The sequence below is a fragment of the Cydia fagiglandana genome, chromosome 17, assembly GCF_963556715.1.
Source record: "Cydia fagiglandana chromosome 17, ilCydFagi1.1, whole genome shotgun sequence".
Classification (NCBI taxonomy): domain Eukaryota; kingdom Metazoa; phylum Arthropoda; class Insecta; order Lepidoptera; family Tortricidae; genus Cydia; species Cydia fagiglandana.
This window is the reverse complement of record NC_085948.1, coordinates 6,641,846-6,666,037: the sequence shown is the minus strand read 5'-3', so window position 1 is coordinate 6,666,037 and position 24,192 is coordinate 6,641,846. Positions and strand designations below refer to the sequence as shown.

Genomic DNA, 24,192 nt, shown 5'->3' with positions numbered 1-24,192 from the left:
AAATATTAGGGCACCTAGACGATCCGAAATAGTCAAGAAGCCAGTCGCGGCAGCCCATGGTTCTAAGACGTAGAGAGAGGATCCATACTTGTTCACAATCTTCAGCGAAGCACAAGGAAAAGGAGATATCGAGGAACTTAAGGTGATGATACTTGTGCTCGACATGCTAATGCCCAATAGATGACCTGCTGTCACCTCTATTGACAATGACTTAAGTTTCAAGATGACATGTACTGGGACCGTGTCGAGCACCACCACCTTACTGGTCATAAAAAGCCGACTTACAAAGCGATGATCGGAATCGGATGGGTGAAGATCGGGCAGCCAAAAGGGCCTACTTGGGTCGAATAACTGGACGCCGTCCTGTTGGACGTCCTAAATACCGTTGGGCAGATAGAGTGGAGGCAGATCTCCGTGAGCTCGGCGCGTCGGCGAAAGCTGGCGGGATACCGCTCTGGACCGATCAAAGTGGCGTGCTCTTTTGTTGGAGGCCAAGACTCATTTTGGGCCATCGCGCCAACCAAGTAAGTAAGTATAAAGCGATGATAACAACAGCCCTGATAAGAGGAAGGATACAACTTGTTCTCACCTCATGTGAAGCACCATTGTATTCACGTACACTCGTACAGTCGTTGTCAAAAGTAACGAATGTAGGTTTTGTTGTTATGCCCTGGAGTGTAACGCACCGCTCCAAACCTTGAAAGAATAAAACACAGTAACCATTGAAAATAAAACAGCTAGAATCTGTTAACCTTATTTCTTCATCACAGCTTTAAAAATTATAAAATTAAGCAGTATGATTTTCTGAAAATTTTAAAAAGTAACGTTATTTTAATTTCGACAATTGACATATTTTACTACCACTCGCAGCCTATCTCACTTGCACAGATGCAGGTATATATACAGGATGGCAAAAAAATAAATACTGCATTCCCGTTGCCAGGGAGGTTTTGGGATTATACTGAGCAACTTTTACTATGGGACCAATCCCGAAATCGCAAAAAAAAATTGTCTGTTTCATACATTTTTACTGGTCATTTTCTATGGGAGAGAGTACATTTTTTTTCGCGATTTCGGGGTTAATCCTATAGTAAAAGTTTCTCAGTATAATCCCAAAACCTCCCTGGCAACAGGAATTCAGTTATTTTTTAGCCACAGTGTATATACGTTGCGTTGCTACGAGCGAGATGCAATTCAGGTGAAATTGAATTGAGATCAATTTGTAAAGATTCTACTGCATTCTACCTTACTACTGTTACTGGGAATAAATTTATTCTTATAGGGACTTGTGGTTCGTTCATGATGGTTTGCTCTCGACATTCATGGAAGTATATAATTGAAACGGACTTGGTGGGTTTAATTCCAGTGATGGCCATAATACTCATTTTTTCCAGCTGAGAAACACTTTATTGTCCAAGCAATTAAAGTAATATATCTCTTTCCGTTTCCTGCAATGCGAGAGAGATAGAATCTATTATTATCTGAGTGGAGTTTTTATATAGTGCAGTCGATAAATCTGTTTAGGTGAGCTAAGTACAATTGAATAGCCTTGCAGGGTAACCTGTCCTAACGTTGACCAGTCTCACACCTATTTTAGACCATTAGGCGGACTAAATTTAGGCAGGTTACCCTAGCTCTCAATTTCAAATTGTGGCGACCCAAGCAATCTCTGTTTTACATACGTTCTAAGGATATAAATAAGGTCTCATTCGGACGCCATTCACGCCATACAAATGTCACCCCTGACGTTTTAACGTAACGAATGGTTAACCACTCCCGTGTTAAATCCCTGCTTAAAGTGTCCGTTACTTATTGCTTAAAAAGCTAATTGTTTTATTTTAAACTTTATTTTCAAGCCCTTAGAGTCTAATGTTAATTTGGTTTTAGCGCGGTATTATGTACATTCGGGTAGAACGGGCGTTGAAATTATTTATTCCCTTTATATATTCGGCTCCCATTTTAGAAGCGTCGCAACAATATATTATTCAAGTAAAATGTATCTGCCAGGGGCCAAATTCGACATGTACAACTGTCAGATTTCGCATCCACGTCAAATCAACAGTTGATTTTATTGCATACTAAGTGTTGATTCCATCAACGGTGTCAATATCATTTGGTACAACCAAAACTCAACTCTAAACTAAGGGTGGTTCGGTTTGGTTTGCTTGTCACCCTAACTGTGGATTGTTAATGTCAAATTTTGACATTGTACGTATTCGAGAACTTATGATTTTTCCCACATCAACGGGAGATCAACACAATACGTCAAACGTCGCTTGTCGAATAGGGGTCCTGTATACCGCGCTTTGGGTGAAAGTATAATTTAGGCTCTTGTGAATCCTGCTAATGTATTTTAGAGAATGAAGATATCACTTTGCAGGCAGGAACACTGCTTTAAAATCATTATTCCGCTGTCGTAATATTTCAGGGGCGGATTCTCGGTTCATAAATCAAGCTCCATCTCGATTGTGTGATTCCATTGAGCTTAAGCCGAGTTTCTTGCGATCTCTGAATCGAAAACAGTATAATTTCTGCAATATCCTGTGGCTGTGATGTGAATATCCTATTATTCCTTTATAATAGGATATTCATATTAAATGTTACGTGGTAACAAAAACAACCCTGAATACAGCTTTGGCGTACAAAGTTGTATAGCCTCGTGCTGCCCAATGTACATTAGGATGTACACTCAGATTCGATGTAATGTCAACCTTAATTAAAAACAAAGTAGGTAGCATTTCATTTATCTCGTATAACTTTCGAACAAATGAAATTCAACCCAATTGAAAATACAACAAGATTCTAACTTCCTTGACTATAATTTTGTATGGTGGGCGGCACGAGGATAGATATTAGACGCAAACAAAACTGACGACCGGGGTCATACATAAGTTTTACGACTCCGATCGTCAGTTTGGTTTTCCTCTGTTATAGTCACTTCAACTATTTCGCATCACACGAAGAAAATAAAAACCAAAATATCCAACAACTAAACTCCTTTCTCCTCAATACCAATAAACAAATCAGTGTACTCGAATAAATCAAGTCGCTTCCATATGCATTACGTATTCCGCGAAAACGTCAATTCGACGCAGTTTTGGGATAAGGAACTCCCCAACGATTGGGAAACCAATTTCCCGCGCGATTGTACCTACCACAGATCAGTCACCCACTAGATAGAACAAGACGATACTCCCGTACCAATTTATAATGAGAGCAGCAACTGCTCATTGCACTTGCATCTACATTTAAAACAAAGAGCCCTTCAACATTTAATCTATATTCTGATTGCTTATTCTGATTTTAATAACAGGTTATGATGATTTAGATCAAGATGGATATGGATTTGATCAGTCAATGTCAAAAGTGACATTTTTGGTTGAAGAAATATCATTTAAGACACTGATCATTCCGTTACGGATCGGAATCCAGATCTAATTCACAACATGTTAAAATCAGTATACATCTGCTTGTCTCTTGTAAAACAAGCGGGAGTCAATAAAATGAGTTACAAAGAGATTTCCGCTATTATTACAAACGACAACCATATAAGAAAAAAATGTTTTAAGTGAATATGGGATAAGTATGAAACAATTTAAGGCATAAGTGACTTGTTAGCCAAGAGTAGTATAATATATAGGACACTAATGTCTTGTTCTTAGGCACATCTGGCACCAAGAGTCTTAAATAGCACCACCATCGATTAGCACCACAAGTAGTAAAAGCTTCAAAACGCGGAAACCATAGGAGGTTAGTCTATGGTACCTACTCAGCATAAAGCCCTTCACCCCGCAGTACAGTCACGTAGAATGAGTCAGACTGGTGCTATACTTATAAATAATGGCACTAGTCTATGGGTAATATAACTAATATAAATTCTTCGAGGCGTCTAAAGCTGTAAACAGAGCACGTTAGTGGTTGTCTATACTGGACTGATTTAGGAAGAATAAATTTGCATTGAAATTTACGTAGGTACCTACACCTATAAACCTATACACCACTTACACTTTAGTTTAGTACAATGAAATGTGCAAATCGCCTCGGCTAGTCTGTGGCCATGAGTAAGCCCATTCATAATAAAAAAAAAATCGTTTCTTGCGAATGTGTTCGTTTTTGTGAATAAAAAGCTTGCTCGAGTTATAGTTTGTTTTTAGCATTAGAAATAATGTAAACAATCTTTATGTGTTTTTTAATTGAAAAGCACATTTTAAAAATAAGTTACGGCAAATATGTAACAATTATGAATCTAATACGATCATTTATATTCTTCTGCTTTCATAAGTGTCAAGATCACTTACCTTCTTGCAAGTTCTTTCTAATGCTAAAAAAACGAACTATAGTTACAATTTAATAAAAATATTGTTTATTTTTTTCGATTCTAGATGTATTTTCATAATAGGTACCTACATAACGTAAGACATGTCATGTAAATAGGAAACATTCTATAATGACTGACAGACTTTGTGATGATAATAAAAATAATGAAAAAAGTGACTGTTAAATCGGACCCTTTTTTTAAAGTAATTAATACAGTGATGTGTTAGATCCATTAGGTCCGTCCGATAAATTGGATCGACCCAAATACTGTCATACATGTGTAATTCACAGATGGCAGGCTTACGGCCAGAGTGGGGTGGGCTTTTAAAGGCTTTGCGATTTATTAAAATAATTACACCTTTTTATTGGGCGACAAGTCTGAGTTTTATTGGGATGTAATAGTTTATTAATGCGGCACGGACACGCTAGAAAGGCGCATTATTACCGGGAGTGTCGACGGACGAAGGAGTAGAGGGCGTGCACCCAGTAGATGGTCAGATGTGGTCCAAAATACTACCCAGACTTCACTCGAATGCAGATGGACGAAGATCGAGAGGCCTGGAGAGCAGTGGTAGGAAGAATAACCCATAGGAGTCACGTCCCTTAGACATGAGGTCACGACCACGAAGAAGGAGAGTTTATTAATTACTTCTGAAAAATCTGTTAAGGAAATTCGAAAAAGTTGACTCAATGTGTTTCGGGATTTCGGAATTCTGGTATTCATGCCCTACTACTAGAACCTCCACATAACTAAAACCTTGTGAGTAATTTATATAAAAATTGTAACAATATATCAATATAGGTAACAGCTCAACGGCTGTAATTTCATCCAAGCTTTCTTGAATCAGCGGGCAATCTTTTTTGTGTAAAAACAAAACAATACCGCCAAAGCCATAACATTAACCACACCGCTACGCTTCGTAAACCATTTTCAACCTTCCGGCTCTCGTAACAAAACTCAAAATACTACAACCACATGTCCGAAACATATTAAATGTAACGTGGTAATAGGCATTTCGGAATTCCAAATTGGTTTAGAAGCAGGAAGTGAAGCTAATAGGTCAGGAAATGAATGCTCAAAAAAGGTTGTAGAGGGAAATGCTAGGAACACAATTTTTGACTCCGTAACTTTGTTTAGACTAGTTAGGAGGTGAACATATCAAAAGTCCCCGGCTGTAGCCCCGGTGCTGCGGGGTAGAGGGGGGTAAGAAGGTCGAATTTTTCGGTTTTTCATTGATATCTTGGAAACTTTGCATCTTAGCGACATGACTAGTAAGACAAACCGAAAGCTCATAAAATTAGTTACAAGTTTTATCTAGTCAAGTTTTTCGATATCTTGAATAGTTTTTGAGATAGACGTTCTTGAAAGTTTATTTAGGGATTTTAATGTTATCTTGATATCTACATCAGTGATGCTGTTAGGCCATGTTTGGCATCATTTTCGTATAAATCGGGGGTGCTGAATTCATTTATGGTATCACATTGACACTATTCCGAAGTAAAAACAAAAATAAAAAAATATATATTTTTTAAAATCCCTCTTCACGCTTAAACCGCTGAACCAGTTTCGTTGAAATTTGGTACAGAAATAGTTTCAGTCTCGACACAGGACATAGGATAGTTTTTATAACCAAAAGCATCTTTTGAGGATGTGAAAAGTGGGGTGGAAGTTTGTATGGGGAGTCAGTAACCGCTGAACCGGTTTAGGTGAAAGTTAGGATGGTATACATCTGTGATTTAGATAAAAATGATACCTAACATGACTTCAAACCTTACCTTAAGCAGTATGAACCTCAGGAATTCAGTTTCGTCGATGAAGTTGAATTCCCCCCATACTCCATTTCACAACTTTAAAGGATGATTATTGAGATAAAAAGTATCTTATGTCCTGTCTTGGGACTCGAAATATCTGTATACCAAATTACAATTAAATCGGTTGAGCGGTTTAAGCGTGAAGAGGAATTTAAAAAAAAAGTTATTTGTTTAAAGTTTATATGTTTTTTCTTAGGAATGGCGTCAATGTGATACCAAAAATGAATTCAGCATCCCCGATTTACACGAAAATGATACCAAACACGGTCTAGCAGCGTCACTAATGTAGATATCAAGATAAAATTGAAAGCCCTAAATAAACTTTCAAGAGCGGATATCTCAAAAACTATTCAAGATATCGCAAAACTTGACTGAATAAAACTTGTAACAAATTTTATCAGCTTTTGGTTTGTCTCAGTAGTCATGTCGCTAAGACGCATAGTTTCCAAGATATTAGTGAAAAACCGAAAAATGAAACCTTCTTTTCCCCCTCTCCCCCCCAGCACCGGGGCTACGGCCGGGGACTTTTGATATGTTCACCTCCTAACTAGTCCAAACAAAGTTACGGAGTCAAAAATTGTGTTCCTAGCATTTCCCTCTATAACTTCTTATTTCTTGGCCTATAATCTATGATCGATCCTTGGGATACCCCGAAGTCCTAAACCTAATCGCGATCGCTCTGTTCCTCTCTAACTCCCAATTAAACAGTATCAAATGAAAGGAACAGCACTATCTTGGTTTTGTTTTAAAGCTTTGGGTGTAGAGGATCGAATTAATGTCTATGAGCACCCCGGGCGGTAATCAGCCACTAATACGCATTCAATTTTAGTCTAAATACCTATCAACGCTGTATAAGATTTGGAATTGATTTCGATGTGGAATCTTAACTGCCTACTGCTCCCCATTCGCCCAAGGGACCATTGACTGACAGTACCGAAATTGATGGTGATGAGTAGATCGATTCACGATAAGCCTACGATTCCACATATAGTTTATGGTTAGGTTTTCTGAAAGTTCTTAGTGAAAAAAAAGATAACAAGCTTTTAAGTTTGTGAGGTAAGTTATAGTTTAATGAATTTTATTAATTTTTTTAAGTTTTATAACAATTATACATATAATAGTATAGGAATCAAAAATGGCGGAAGTCTGACAGAAAAATTCTAATAAAAAATAAAACTTGAAAAGTCGGTACGAATGCTGTCGGAGATAAAAGCATTTATTGAAAATAAAACTTTTGACAGATTTTTTTGAGTTACATATACCTAGAAACTGACAGTTTTATTGGATTAAACATCCAAAAAAACTGACGGAATAAAATTAATATAAATTAATTTGGAAATTGCGTTGCAGCTCCATCTCCATATCCACACGTTGACTGACAATGACATTGATCGACGAATTAGCCATTTTAGTTATATTACGCATAAGATAATAAAACATGATTAAATTAGGTATTCAAATAAAAACTTTGCACCGAACCACGTAACTTTAGATTACATTGCTATGTAAATTAACATTCCTAATACTAGAATTTCCATACGATGAACTCATACTGGATATTTGGATTCAACGTACCTATCTAAATCTGTCTATCTATCTATCTATCTGGATTCAACTTGGTTAATAAATTCGGATTTTGGGGTCGCATTTAGTTACATTATTTGCTATATTATGGCTATTCCTAACAAATATTAATTCAACAAAGGAGTAGTAGGTACTTACAACATAAACAAACTAAAGTTCAAGTAGCGATTTTTTAAAATTGAGTTTCAAGAAGTAAATGAAGTTTTACCTACACCTTTAGGTGATTGATCTGTCTCTATTAAATGAGTTTTTATATCTTTTTAACCGTCAGCAAAAAATGTTATTTAACACCCTACACAAAATAGTAATAATTCGTATTTGACTATCTGCCTGCCGAGCTCCCAACTCTGGCTCAAAAGAAAACAATAGATTAATATGTATTGGAACTCGAGGTATTATTATGCTGTACAATGTATATAGTAATATTACTATATTACTATATACAGTACTAGCTACTGAATAAACTCTAAGATTTTGTAATAAATTTTTATGAAAATCGTTATATGTTCTACGTGTATTGGTTAATGTAATATGTCTCGACCTGCCTCTTACTCCTGTAAGCCCTATAGGAATGCAAGCAAGAGAGTTTAAGACACCATTTCTAAGACTGATACAAATTCTCCATACGGTCTAGGGTCACCAATTTGATTAACCCTCTCACGTCCAAATCGGTCTGTTTAAAATTCCTTCAACACTGCAGCATTTTAAATGGCCTCTACATACCTATACATGTGTGTTACCGACACATCCAAACGCGCTTTGAATTGGTAAAATTTGGATGACACGCACAAAACCGTGAATGATAATAAATGTTACAACGAAACGCGTGATTAATTGGTAAACGTTATTCGTGATATCTGTAATTTGTCTTGTTACTCCGGTTTTAACGCTTGTTCAATTATTTATATCCGTGATCAATATATTTTATAAGATAAGGGATGTATACAGGATTTAATAATATTTGATGCAAAGAAATACACCGGTAACTTTAATAAATATTATGCTTTTGTCGAAAGTAAACCTGGCTTTTAAAAGGTAGTTATTAATCAAGAAAATGCTATAAGAATTGATTGTTTAACTGCTTTTTCGCAACAAAGAAATTTAAATTAACGTGTCCGCTCCTTTCCTAAATGTTAATAAAACAAGAGACCAATACAAAAACTGCGTCGAACACGAAATTGGTTTTCATTTTAACTTTCATTAACGGGAGGGAAAACGATTTAATGGCGGGAATAAAAGTAACAAAAATACACGCTTTTGTAACGCCTTTAAGAGAATTCTTTCAATAATATTTTTACAGCTTTTACTGGCATAATATTTTTTTCCGCTGAATGATTTTTCTTGCGAATTCTTTTTCGTGTATTTTTTTCTTATAATGTATTGTATAATTGTCTCAATCTTAACGTGACAAGACAATCTTGTTAATGTTGCTGAGCTCAGTGTGTCTTATGACTTTTTCTGTTAACAGTTATAGTATATGTGCCTACGCGAAGAAATGATTCAGCGAAAATGCGATAAAATAAGACTATAGTCTTATAAGAGTAATGGTCATGACTTTTTATTGGTCTTAAATGTATTGTAGGACAATTCTTGCACAAATTTAGTAAGTCCCACAGAAAGCTCTGTAATCATAATTTGAACGCAGAGTCTATCAGCTGCGTAGGGTCACTTACCGACTAGTGTTTAGTCACTAGACTAAACAGGTCCTCAAAAGTTTCTGTTTTCAAGCTATTGATCAACCGATCAAGGTATAAATACCTCAATAAATCTAATTACTTACTATAAACTGTAAAGCCCGCTTCGGACATTGCATTTTTAAACAAGGTGCGTGAGCAAGGTGCATAGGGGACACCTGCACACCTGCAGCCTTACAAACAAGTGCTTACCGACTACTGTATATTAGTTAGACAGGGCCTAGATATTTATTTTAAAAGTTTACTGTGTTATAATGTGCCTGATTTTAACGTTTGGTATTTAAAGCCTTTAGAAAATAACTAAATATAATAAAAATATGTAATAAAATAAGAATAGCCGTTCTAAATAGATTAAAACGCTTTTAAATTTCACAATTAAAACTCACGTGCAGAATCCCTAAGCGGTATGTTGGTGATGGCATTTTATGGTCAATCTCTCTTTCAAAATCTTAGCGCTTATCCTCGGTGCCATCCTTCGAATGATTCGAAGCTTCAGAGCACAGAGTCCGCATTTCGATTTTACGGTAAATATTTTCCGTTTCTAAGGGCAATAAGTCAATTATAATTATTTTATACCTTTACGTACAAAGTAAAATATCTTATGCGAAGATATTCGGAGTTCACTCTTAAGGGGTCCACAGATACAAGTTCGCCGGACGATATCAGCCTGTCAGTTGTTCGGAACTGTCACATTTTGCGTTTAACGAACAGGCTGATATGGTCTGGCGAACTGGTAACCTATGGGCAGTATAAAGATACTGGTTACCACATGCGAACTCTGGCTTGCGGTGAAGCGCTGGGAATAACCTGCACTTTGATGTTATTGTATTCGAACGTGCGAGGAATTAAAAAGAAACGCGGGCGTATGTTGACCTGCACCGGGGTTTTTTGTTTTTTAATTCTTTAAACGAAGAGTGTCAATATCAATTTAGAAAGAAAGAAAGAAGAAAGAAAATACATTTATTTACGTCAAACCAATTTACTGCATAGAATGAGATGGAAATTCAACACAGATTTATGAAAAATACCTAGCAAATCAACAAAATAGGAAACGGAAAGGAGTAGTACGATTAAGCCAAACTCTCTACAAATACCAGCTGGGTCATCGCATCACACATCAAAAAGACAATAAAGTCGACTTTTAAAATTAAAAGTATTTCTCGCGGCAAGTTCAATGTTCGATTAATTGGACGTAAAATACTTCATTCGCTAACTAATCTTATCTTTCTTCGTACGAATGTTAAAGCATCTCAAAAGCGACCACAAAACCTTGTGGAGCTTTAAGTTATTCCCGATCAGAATTCAATGATAAACTAAAGATCGATTTTATTTTATTCAAATCGAGAATTCTTGGATTTACTGTCGATATTTAAATCTACTCCCATAATTAAGCCAGAGCGAGAATTTTGAGTATTTTAACATAGTTTCAAAGGTTTAATCTTTAGCCGTACGTTATTAAGTCAAAGCGAGAATTTTGAGTATTTTTCGAAGGTTTAACGATCGTTTTATCAACGTCCCAGGTGTGAATTAGGGAATAAAATCAGTTGACATAGTGAGGTGATGTTTGACTTGTCCTAACGACGATTCGTGGGTCGACGACCATATGGACAGTTTTAAGAACAGTGTTAATTGTTAAGAAAGTAGTAGTTAAGTAATAAAACTTCTTCTTCTTCTTTCCCCTGCCCTTATCCCTCGTCATGTGGGGTCGGCACAACATGTTTTTCTCTTCCATTCTCCTCGTGTCTTTCGTGTCGTCAGCACTCACTCCTTTAGTTAATCTAACAATCTCACAAAAATGTAAATTCATGTCACAAGGTTTACGATATGAAGAGCGGTTAAAACGCCATTATTTTTCATTTGATAATATAAGTATGTATATTGTGGTGTATCTGGTTCTATTTCTATGTATGTACTTACCATCTGGGTTTTTAAACTTTATGAATTTGGGGTAGCAGTGCATTGGCAGTATTATCGCGCAAGGATTACCTACTCCAGCAGTAATGCTGATTTACTTATTCTGAACGGTACCTTTAATGAGTATTTGCTTACACGAGATCTCCTCTTGTACTTTTGCGTTTATCTCTATGTCGCTGCCATTGTAATATGTACCCTTTGTAGCAAAATATAAAGTTGGCTTTGCAATGGCTGAGTTACATATGAGGTTTTGTAAATAATTAGTGCCAATAATTAGTGGATGGGTCCAATCAAGCGCAGCCCAAACACTATGTTTTATTTAATGAACGTCGAGTGTTTACATCCAGCCACAGGGTTGATTTGATTTTCATTACATTACCAACTGAGTTGTAAATGGGTTTAATGGTCGTTGGAAGTATGTTGATATGGAATATTGACACGTATTGCGTTGTAGGTAAGTGGAATTTGCATTTGCAGCATGGAAACTAATGAGATAACGTCGTACATAGTTACATATACTTACATTTTAAATTTAATTAAAAGTAGTAGGTATTAATACCTACAAACGCTTTTTGGTAAAACTGTGATTTATGTTTCGGGTCAACACTATGGTATTTTTACTCTCAATCTCAACCAGCACTATGATTATCTCTGCACCTAGACCTAGAATGGCAAATTGTCTCCAAACTTTTTGACCCGGTCACAAGAGGATTGAAAATTTGTGAGCCGTCGTTTTGAGATCATTAGTCTAGAATCTAGAATTCTATTCAACTACTATAATCTCTTTAATTGTGCAAAGTTGTTAGTGAAACTACAAAAAAAACTCAGCATACATTTTTCCTTTGTTCTCCTGTTGGCTGGTCTTTATCCTTATAAATTCCACCCTCCATTTCACCTCCTCAAGGGATGATTTCCGGGATGAAAACTATCCTATGTCTTTCATCCATCTCAGTTCAGAGGTTAAAGCGTGCACAGGTAACAACAAGAGTTACTTTCGCATTTAAGTATGGATTAACCCTTGCTCTCATATTTGCGTATTCAATTGCACACGTCTTCAACGATTCTCCAAATCGATATAGTCGACTCAAATCCACAGCGATAAATCTTGAAACCAACTCCCATTTGTACCCACATTATGAAAACATCTCGCATTCCCGCGAAGATTACAAATGCCTGATTAGGACTACCATTTTGCTAACGCGAAACATGTAAGGTTGCCGAAATTACATTCTTTACCAGGTAGCTGTTTCACATATATACAGAATATTAAAAGCTTAAAATATAAGGCCATATGGGTGATATTCAACTGACAGGATGATTAAGGGATAGCAGAGATTCAATTGCGTAATAACAGCATAGATAAAAAAAGAATAGGGATATCTTTTTATTGAGCGCTTTGAATACTTTCTTTGTAATATGTGATATATGTGATAATATAGATTTAGATGTTGAGATATTTGTTCTCATAGTTACAGTACTACTACTACATTTGTTTTTGTCATAATCAGAGCTCGGATAGGGTGAGCTATTTGCCTTATAATTTGACATGTCTTATGTCATATATAAGGCAAATAGCTCACCCTATCCGAGCTCTGGTCATAATATTGCATTCATCAAATCTTAATATTTACCGTTATACCTAGTGTAAATACACTTTATAAAACAAAGTCCCCTGCCGTGTCTGTCTGTTTGTGTTTGTTTGTATGTTCGCGATAAACTCTTAAACTACTGGACGGGTTTTCATGCGGTTTTCACCTATCAATAGAGTGATTCTTGAGGAAGGTTTAGGTGTATAATTTGTTAACCCGTGCGAGGCCGGGGCGGGTCGCTAATATCATAATAAGCTTGTATTCATAGTTTTATAGAATTCTAACCCTAAACGCCAACGAACAACGTGGTAAGTAACTAAGTACCTGCCTTTTGTTTTAGACCGACATAATTGATGACGATGAACTTGTTCCTAAGATTTCTCATAAAGATGAGCTATTAAAAGCTGTACTATTTTATGACCTTTAATGCTGCATTCTTCAGCGAATATTACGCTATTATTTTTATTAGAAGTACTAAAACTTGCACAGAAGCATAGCGAAGTTGGTCTTTGGAGAAATATTTCTTAGAGCACTTTCACACTGTCATATTTACCTTGAAGTCCGATACATAATATACACAATGGTTGTCTAGAAATCGTTTTTGATATACCTATCTTGACAGGCCAGACGTCGTCTAACCGCGCCGACCGCGGCTTCGAGCCGCATGCGGGTCTTTTCTAGGTACATACTACATTAAATTTGCGGCACATTTAATTTCCCAAAATTTTGCTCTTTCTAATTCTGAAACCTGACTATTTCTATTGATTTTTACCGCGTGTGGCTTTTATTTTTAAAATGTCGACCGGTGTAGGATATTGTAAATGAAGTCTTAGAATCCAAGACACAACACATCACTTGCTTGCGGCAGACCTAACATCAGCGTTTGACGTCGATTTACATGCTTGCCTATTGTCCCCCGATTCTCATGCGCAAACCACCAGGCTGATTCTCGAAACTTATTCTTTTGTGTGAACGTACAAAGAATTTTAATGTTTCCGCTTGAACTTGCTATTACACAATAGAATTGCGTAACGTTTTGATCCCATTTTGATCGTTTTTCTCAAGAAGCCGCAAAATCTAGGATTTATGAAGGTGCGGTTGAAGTCGTAAAAATGAGTGGATTGTCTAAGGTCCAGACTAGTTTTACGCTAGTTACATCAAATTTTACCCAAGATTCATCGTAAAAAACTTCTTAGGTATTATTACAGTGAAACTGAATATTTTTCAAGAATAATCTTTATCTGGCTTAAATAGAGTTGTTATCGGGAAAACAATTTCAGCATTTATACAAATAACTGGTAGAAAAACAAAAGATTAGCTTAAATTAATGGAATTTATTTTAAAACCTTCATGTCTGTCGTATTTTTCTTTAACTAATTACAGTATTGTTTCATGCAACTTACCTTCAACTTAGATTATATCTAGTGGAAATCATAATACTCTAAATATTATAAGTAGATAGGTAAGTACTTACTTTTAATTAATCCTACGTATCAAGGGATTCACCTGTAGACATCTGTCTTTTACAGAGAGAAATAAATCTTCAAAGATAAGATTAGGTAATAGCAATTGACATACATTTTGGGATAAATCTTGACTGCTGAGGTATAAAAGATATTGAAGATATATCTCTTTGAAATATTCAGTCAGACGTCTTATGCCGTGCCTTATTAACACTTCCCTCGTCAAACCTATGTGACTCGTAGTCCTTACTCCTTACAAGCTAACAAAATATTTGTGGAAAAATTACCCTCCAAGATCCAGCAAAAGCTCAACATGGAAATCTTAAAATTATTGTGCAGTATAAAACACTTACGACACTGTTGGAATAGGGTGGAATCGCATGCTTTCAGCTTTCCGATGCGTACGCATCTTCATACTAACGGGCAATGTGTCATATATAAAATGCGGCTCGGTGCTGATAGATGTAATTCCACCCTTATTTTTTATTTAATACTCTATTTTCAACTAAGAAAGAAAACAAATTTCTACCAAACTAGCCTGGGTGTCTGGCGACCTACGAGCAGGGGCATTTTTTGCGCAAAAACCGCCTCACTGTGTTCTCCGGCCTGTGTCTGGGAACAATGCCTCAGGCTAATTTAGGTTTAGACTTATGATCATTTCTATACTTATATGTCAGATAAAGAAAGAAATGTTGAGGTACAAAAGAGATAATATTTATGACATATCCTTGAAATACTCATATCCCTGATGTTTCATGTATCATGCCGGGCCTAGTGTACCTAAAGGGGCCCACTGATTAACAGTCCGCCGGACGGTATCGGCCTGTCAGTTATTCGGAACTGTGAAAATTTTGTTCTAACTGACAGGCCGATACCGTCCGGCAGAATGTTAATCAGTGGGCCCCTTTACTCTCTTTAAACCTTCCAAAATATTAGTATTTACACAAGTTCACCCGCCAACCCAAAAGTAGAGGCTGCCATAAATCTTGATAGTTGTGCCGTATGAAATACCTACAACAAACTGGTTTAGCAGAGATTCGCAGATTTACGCCTCACGTCCGTTCCCACGATACAATGCCGATCTTTTTATATCATATCCTTCGTAATTTAAGATTCTACACCAGTTTAACTACCTACGTAATTGTCTGCTATTGTCTATTGGTTTGGTGTTTGATTTATTAAACTGATGGTTGCCAGGCGACTTAAATGCTTTAGTCTTCTGTATTACCTTAAAGTTTTTGTTAGCACAATTATCGTCACAAAAAAGACGAATAATGCTTAGAACAGTTTTGGAAAAGTTGAAACTGTCTCGCTAGAGGCCCGGTAGTATTCGAGACTCGGTAGTTCAGTTAGCAGAGCGGGGGACTGGTATCCTGGCGTTGCGAGTCACGCCCGAGACAGTGAAATTTCCATTTTTCCTAATAAGCATCGTCTGTAGAATCTGCTTAACACAAGATTAATTTAACAATACTAGTAACTATACAGCTTTTATCTAACGTGTTTTGTTCAAGCTTCAGTAATATTTTTCCAGTTGTTAAGTCAAATTATCAACTAGAAAAGACAACAAGGACTCAATAGTTTAATAGTCCGTGAAGGGTCCTTATCACAAAGCTACGGAAAACCACTGAACTATTTGCCCTTTCCTATCTGTTCCTATGCAAATTGATTGGATTGGAAGTTTCCAAACCGATTACATTACCACGTGGCTCTTATTACGGTTGTTTAAAGTTCTATTTACTGCCATTTCAAGAAAGAACAGAGGCAGAAGGGATTGTGTGGAAATTAGGCTTACACTACTATGACGCATACTGTGCGCTGACTGTACATTGGCACTTGGCAGTATTGTCGCGCCGATTACTGCAGCAGTAATGCTGATTTACTTATTCTAAATGAGTATTTGCTCACACGAGATCTCCTATTTTACTTTTGCGTTTATCTCTATCACGCTGCCATTGTAATATTCGATATCGATATTGCAGCGCGTTGACTTTTATCCGAACTTAAGATGATCAGGCGAGTTGTTAAAATACTGCTATTTTTTTAGCTATACCCAGGATAATAATAGAACCTATAAGTTATTTAGAATCTTAAGTTTTCGATAGTGAATGATTCTTTTAAATAACCCTTGTGGCGTTTATAAAAGGATCCCCATTCTATTTTGCTACACGGCCGATGTCTATTAAAAACTCATATCACTCACCGCTTACCCATTAGTTAAACATAACATGACTATTTTAAGAGCAGCGGGGAGAGGTATTCTTATAACACTTCCCATTTTATTTATTTCTATAAAAGCTTCCAAAACAGTTTATAGATATGACAAATAATTATATTTTCGTGATAAGAATTTAATTATTAGGTAGGTCTACTATATACCTTTATTGTTGACTAGCTTATGCCCGCAACTTCGTCTGCGCGAAATGGTGTGATACTGGTAATGATTGATAAAAAACTAGGTAGGTATTTACAATGTCTTCATACCAAATTTCATCTAAATCGGTTCACAGTGGAATGAACCTGAAGAGGTAAAAACAGACAAAGACGTAGAAAAGTAAGACTACGACAATAATAAATAGGTAGATACCTCAGTCTGTCAGCCCTTTTAAAACATGCATTTCGGTCTTAGCATTAACAACTGAATGCTCTATTCTTAGTCTGAGGTCTATAGATATCGAACAGAAGGTCGACAATCGACAACTGACTAGTGTTGGTAAAAACTCGAGTCCTTTTGAGTCTTTGAAGAACTCGGCTCGTTTTAACGAGACTCGGCGCTTAAAAAACTTCTGAGTCTTTTAAGTCCCGAGTCTAGTCCTTTGTTGAATCTTTTTTAAGAACAACTAAAAAGGACTCGAGCCTCCGAATGAAGGCTCCGTAAACAATTTTATAGGTTTTTCCTAAATAACAGTAAAGAAATTAGGCGTTATTGTATGATTTATGAGTTCTTTGAAAAGGACTCAAGTCTCTACAAAAGACTCAGCTCTAACAAATTGAGAAGAATTCGAGTTTAGACTTAATTTTAAGAGTCTGAAAAACTGAGTCGAGTCTTGAAGCAGGACTCAAAGGACTCGACTCTTAACCAACAACACTACAACCGACAAAGGGCAAGATAAAATTCATCACCCCAACTGACATTTGGTATCATTACAAACGCCAGGTGCCCGACATGTGGCACGTGCGTAGACATCTGCTGGCAAAAAAATATACCTTTATCTTTATTGCACACTTGCACATCTGCCTATTTCAATATCATCTGCCGCTACCGAAGGTATTGCTTTTTATCTAAGCGATTCGAATACAAAAAGGATGGAGGTCGGTTCGGGATAATTTCTTCGATACCCAAATCACGGATTACTTAACTTCACCCACGTATTTTACTTTACATATTTTAAGAAAAACATTTTTATACCACGTCGGTGACAAACAAGTTACTATAAATAGCTTACGGAACTGACGGTAAGCGGTCCCGTAGCCTATGGACGCCTGCAATTCCAACATTGCGCGTTGCCGACCCTTTTAAAAAAATTAAGAAAGTCTACTTTTACTTACTATGTTGCCTGAAGTACAAATTTGTAGTTTTGTATTTGTAATTATTTAATGGCCTTATGGCATGTCGTGGACCGGGCCATGATTAGAGCTGTGTTTTTTCGCGCCTGGCTTATCTGCTGCATTAAGTAATCTGCTTCCAAATGCTTTGCTTTTATTACTTGCGGGTCCGAAATGTTCTGTTCAGACTCTTTGAAACTTTTGTTTGCTTCTCGATCAATTGCGGACGCTTAATCGACGTTTCCGTATCTTTTATTGAGTTTCCAAATACAAATAAACTTGGAAACAGAAATAAAATTCTGTTTTTCTTTTATCCCGTTTCGCCATTAGCTGGTCAAGTATTTTATAAATAATAAAGTATCCTTTAACTTTGTCAGGAATGTAATATTACTTTTTAAGGCACAAATCTTAAGTTGGTGTCGGGGGGTTAGAGATAGGGCAAGTAAATGGAGTGGAGGGTCCTTCGTTCTGCCAGTTTTTCTTGTGAAATAGTCATTTTAACTTTCGGGATCACGTGCAAGCGCCGTAAATTATGCTTTAATGCTCTTATTCCAAGTGAAGTTAAGTTTTAATATATATTTCTTTGATCGCATGAGTTTTTCTTACAAACATGCGTGCATACCAGTGGGGGTGCGTCAAACATATCCATAGGCAAGCCGGGGCTAATTTGGCTTACATATTTCCTTTACAACTCTGCTCAAACGTCCAAAAACAGGCAAGCTGGTGAGAATCGGCTTTTGTGGACGCGCCGCCACTTGTGCATACACTTGAGTACATATATATGAATAAGAACGTTTTCCTTTAATACTTGACTGAAATTTTAATTTTGGTTAAACTTGGGTGGCTTTAGGTAAGAGTTTACTTTAATGGATTAAAAATAGCAAAAGAGATGCCGTGAAAAAATGCTGTTAGACTAATATAAGAATAATCATAAATAGGGTAAGACTGAGTTTTGAAAGTCGGCACTGTATTTTTAAGGAAGCTCGTTTCGCGGTTAATCAGATCAACTTGAAATAGGTACCAAGAGAATTTAATGATAAAACACAGAAAACTTTTTTTTTGTAATAATTAAAATAAGTATTTATTTTTTACTCACAAACGAATATTTCTAACTACAACATGAATCTGAAATTAACTAGCTCTTTGAGACTGAGCACTAATTAATTATTCAACACCTAACCCCCTTATTTATAAAACTTATCAAGCTTCAATTAGAGTTAGTTTATGTTTGTCTCTTTCTTACAAATATAGAATTCCAAATGACAGATTAAGACATAAGATTAATAGCTAATTGAAGCCTCTAGCGCGTTTAGGAATAACGCCATTAGTAATAACCTAATAACTACACCTTATACTTAAACAGACTTTGTTTGTATGTTTGCTCGCGATAATCTCAAGAACTACTGATCGGAATTTCATGTGGTTGTCACCTATCAATAGAGTGATTCTTCAGGAAGGTTTAGGTGTATAATTTGTTAACCCGTGCGAAGCCGGGCGGGTTGCTAGTATTTATTCTATTATTATAGTCACTTGTGAGCTGTTAATCATTTTAAGACAGTGGTTTTGAGTCAGCCAAAATTTACAAGTTTTATATTGTAATATTTTTTTTTTTTATATTAATAAAATAGGTATGTAAACAAATTTTAAAAATGTTCAAGAAATAAAAGGCTTATTATTAAAAATATTTTTTTTAATTATTATTTTGTAATAATCTTGAAATACGGTTGTTTTTGACGTTGGAGTCGAGAGCACTTACTTTTAGAGTAGAGACTGAGAACAATTAATTATCGAAGAGTTTCTTTATTGAATAAATAAACAAATGGTTTAAAGAAATGTCATCTAACAGTCATCAGCGTTCGAGTGTTGTTTATTTAGTTATGACTAAGGCCCACTTGCACCATTCCACTAACCCATGGATAACCGGTTAAACCTGGAGTTGCCATGGTTACCCATACAATTTGACATTAGGTTAACGGTTTAACCGCTTAACCCCGCGTTAGTGGGATGGTGCAAGTGGGCCTAAGAAGGAATTACAATTATGTAATGAAAGATGTCTAGTTACTTAGGTGATACAGTGGTTTTATGTTTAGATTAATTTACTTTCATAAATTTGGCAATAGAATATGATTCATATTTCTTTTTATCCCAAAACAATAAAGATAAATACATGTATATATTTATGTATGTGTACGTTATAGACATGTCCAGTATTTGAACGCTGTGGAAATAAAAGATAATGAAAATAAATTAGACTACTTCACTGCACATTCATTGTCGGAGTTCACGCCAAGAAAACTGTTCATTCAATATAATTCAAATATTACGATCCTTATAGGGTGTCCGGAAATGTACGGAACTCGTCTTCGCCGTCACCTGTCTGACGTGACGCCTAGTCATATTTTAGCAACAGACTTCAATTTCCTGTGGAAATGTGATATAATCTCCCAAATAGAAAAAAATATGACCCATGAAAGTATAATGGTCTATGAAAAGGAATATTTATGAATAAAACGAAGGGCCTCACATAAAATGTTATGTTTATCATCATTTTATCGAGAAAGTAGTAAAGAAAATACTATTATATACCAACAGGACACGGGCAGTCTTAAAATACTGTCAAAATATGCGGTCCCTTGCCTTTACCCCCTGCTTTCCATTATCTAGACTATTGTCTATATATTGTTCCCTTGGTGCGCGCGAAAGACTTATAACAAGTGAGTCTAAACCGTAAAATTATTCAATCTACACTGGTCCTATTTTAGATAGCTCCATATAAAATGGGTAAAATTAGACTACATAAAACTGGCAACAAAATTGAGAATTACACGCGTTTTACCAATACTGGTATTTAACTCTGTTTAATATTAGCTTTGCAAAAAGGGTCCAGGTGGACATTTCAGGATTTGAACATTTGCACTTAAAAATACATAATTAGGTATGTAACTGCCGCCAAGTTCAAATGGGATTGGGCAGGACACGTCAGCCGTATGCCGGATGACCTGTGGGCCAAAACAGCCACCCGTTGGGTCCCACAAATTGTAAGGCGTCACGGTTGACCTCGTCGGAGATGGAGGGACGAGATTGACGCTTTTGACAGAGACTGGTGGGAGACTTCTGAGGATAGGGATACGTGGAAGAAAAAGGGGGAGGCCTTCGCCCAACAGTGGGACAACATGGGCTCATCATAATAATGTTTTTACATATTCTTATATCTTATTTTATTTTCAGGATTGCCACGGACTAGCGTTCGAAGACAGAGCTGTGGCCGATGAAGTGCAGAACGTCGAGCTGATCTCCGGCTACCAGAATAACACGCACACCACTGTCGAGTTCAGAAGGATGCTGGACACGTGTGACATACAGGACTTCGTTATTGGTGTAAGTATTTTTTTTTTATTACATACATGGAAAACCAACAGCTGTAAACATTTCTAAAAACTAAAATAGATTTACAGAGTCAATTACAGGTTCTCACTTATAAAAATTAAGTAGGTATACAAAGAACAAATATAATTACAAATCAGTTTCACACACAAATATCAACAGCACAAGCCAAGGTTCATGAGTACAACAAGCTGCGAAACTGCATAGGCACATTAGGAATGGAATTAAATTTGTATCTCATTATTTCAAAAAATTGTATCTCATTAAAAGCAAAGCGTTGATTCCTCAGGATGTTTTCCTTTCCTGAAATAACATGCCTGATACTATAAAAGTGTACAGTGATGTGCTATCGGAAAGTTACCAAAATTCCGAAATTCGCGCATTGAAAAATTTCGGAAGCCCCTCATCTTTTTGTATGGGGACTTAAATTGAAATTGAAGACGCTGGATGCGGGTCGCTTCCAACCGGTACGAATGGAGGCCCAAGGGGTAGGCCTATGTTCAGCAGTGGACGTCTTATGGCTGAGATGATGATGATGACTTAAATTGACCGTTTACAAAATGAAAGTTTCCTTAATTTACTATGTTTTCTTTTTCTGAAATTCCCGAAAACTTTACCAACTTTTATGAAAATTTTCGCATCTTGCCCATCTGTAACGAGATATAAAAGTACAAGATGACCAGAGCAGAGGTTAACCATAAAGAAGGCAGCGGGACAATGTGGACTCATTTTATAGCGACGAGTCGTGAAATAGAGGGAACGTTGCTTAATGTGTGTGTGTTACGAAGAGCCTTAGAGGTGGCAAGGCTTATTGTGATGCATGTGTCTTGTCGAACAATTTGATATCATCTATGAATAACAAGTGTTCAGTAAACCAAATTAAATTAAGAGCAGAGTCATTAGCCCACTCCCCTCTGTTATACTTACATAGTAAATCATGCTCTGAATGCAAATCAGGCTTTCGTCGTTATCTGCGAAGATTCACTTTGTCTGAGATGCTTAGGTAATTGCGTTATCAATCAGGCTTGGCAGTTAAATTTGTGAAACATTTTGTTTAGACGAAATACAACTTTTTGAATTTTCGATTTTATATATTCTGCCCGCGACTTCATCTGCGTGGAATGTCATTCCACATTCGCGCACAATTCATAAAAAGTAGGTAAGTACCCTATGTCCTTTCCAGGGTCTCAAACAATCTACATAGTACATACCTACATTGGAAAATCATTCAAACTACAAATATCCCAAAAAATATGCATTCTAAATATAAATCAAAGACGGATAAAATGAAACTGTTAAATAATCGTAAAATCCAAAGTCTCATTTGTAGAACCCTGAAAAACCAACCGATCATAAGAAACATCGAATTCATCATCTAATTTTTTATCATAAGTCATATTGTCATCACTTCTTCAGTCACGCATTAATTAATTACGACAGTTATAATATCGAAGTTTTTTGCTGTCATTATGTTTCAGAACTGTTGAAATATCGAACCCATGTGTTCTTAATGATTAATTATTAAAAGAAAGTGCGGTTTAGACCTATAGTTTGTCAAAGGTCTGTCTCATTTCATACAGATAGAGAGAATCATACTATCTTTGTCTGCATCTACGTTGACCTGTGTTCATTTCATTTCATTTCATGTGGTGATCCGATTCAAGGAATCGTCGAAGATTGATAGGAAAACGTCAGAAAAGGTTGTTTTATCTTTATTATATTTCAACAGGACGACACAATGCAAGTGCTCTGGGCGCTCGGCCCCGACGGCTCCGACGGAGAGCTGCCGAGACACGTCAAAAGTGGCTCCAGGCCCCTCAGGCTGCTGCTGCCCGTGTCCAAGCCGGAGACCATACCTTTGAGGCATTGGGACGTGCGGATAAATAATGTAAGTTGCCTTCATTTATGACTTTCTCTTGTCACTAGTTGCCATGGTTGCGGTATCCTGGGTCACTCTTAAAATCCAGAACGACACAATGCAAGAACTCTGGGCGCTTGGCCCCGACGGCTCCGACGGAGAGCTGCCGAGACACGTCAAAAGTGGCTCCAGGCCTCTCAGGCTCCTGCTGCCCGTGTCCAAGCCGGAGACCATACCTTTGAGGCATTGGGACGTGCGGATAAATAATGTAAGTTGCCTTGATTTCTGACTTTTTCTTGCCACTAGTTGTCATGCTTACGGTCTCCTGGGTCACTCTTAAAATCCAGAAAGACAAAATCAAGGTAGATCATCACATATTATATAATAGGAATAGGCACTTATAGCGATTTGGGTGTATTTTATAGTTACTCTTGTATTTACTCTCGGGAAGCACCATGTGGTTAGTTGGAACTGCTGGTGAATATCCATGATGGCATGACTGTTCTGTCAAGTTTGATCTTTTTTAACATTACCTATTGTTAGACAAAATGTCGAAAGTTTTGTAAGTAGGTATAATACTGTTCTCTCAACAAGTACAAATACAAGTCCTATCATTCAATTAGTTCAGCGACCCCTAATTACTACTAGTTTGTTTTGTTATGTTTTTCCTTATGTTCTCGAGGAAACAAATAATAAAGTAACGTATTAGGGCTCCGTACCCGTTATAACTGTATACGAGTACTTTATGTAAAAAAAACCGGGCAAGTGCGAGTCGGACTCGCGCACGAAGGGTTCCGTACCATAATGCAAAAAAAAGCAAAAGAAAAAAACGGTCACCCATCCAAGTACTGACCACTCCCGACGTTGCTTAACTTTGGTCAAAAATCACGTTTGCTGTATGGGAGCCCCACTTAAATCTTTATTTTATTCTGTTTTTAGTATTTGTTGTTATAGCGGCAACAGAAATACATCATCTGTGAAAATTTCAACTGTCTAGCTATCACGGTTCGTGAGATACAGCCTGGTGACAGACG

At 36.7% G+C, this 24,192-nt stretch overlaps 1 protein-coding gene across 2 annotated transcripts in view; it reads left to right on the top strand.

Annotated features, from left to right (window-relative positions):
• LOC134672388 (MOXD1 homolog 1-like) overlaps positions 1–24,192 on the top strand; it is an 82,125-nt gene that overhangs the window by 47,753 nt on the left and 10,180 nt on the right. For both annotated transcript variants that reach the window (XM_063530261.1, XM_063530262.1), the window contains exons 3-4: positions 21,145–21,294; positions 23,030–23,188. In XM_063530261.1, coding sequence (XP_063386331.1) covers positions 21,145–21,294; positions 23,030–23,188 — 309 coding nt within the window. The remainder of the gene's footprint in view (positions 1–21,144; positions 21,295–23,029; positions 23,189–24,192) is intronic.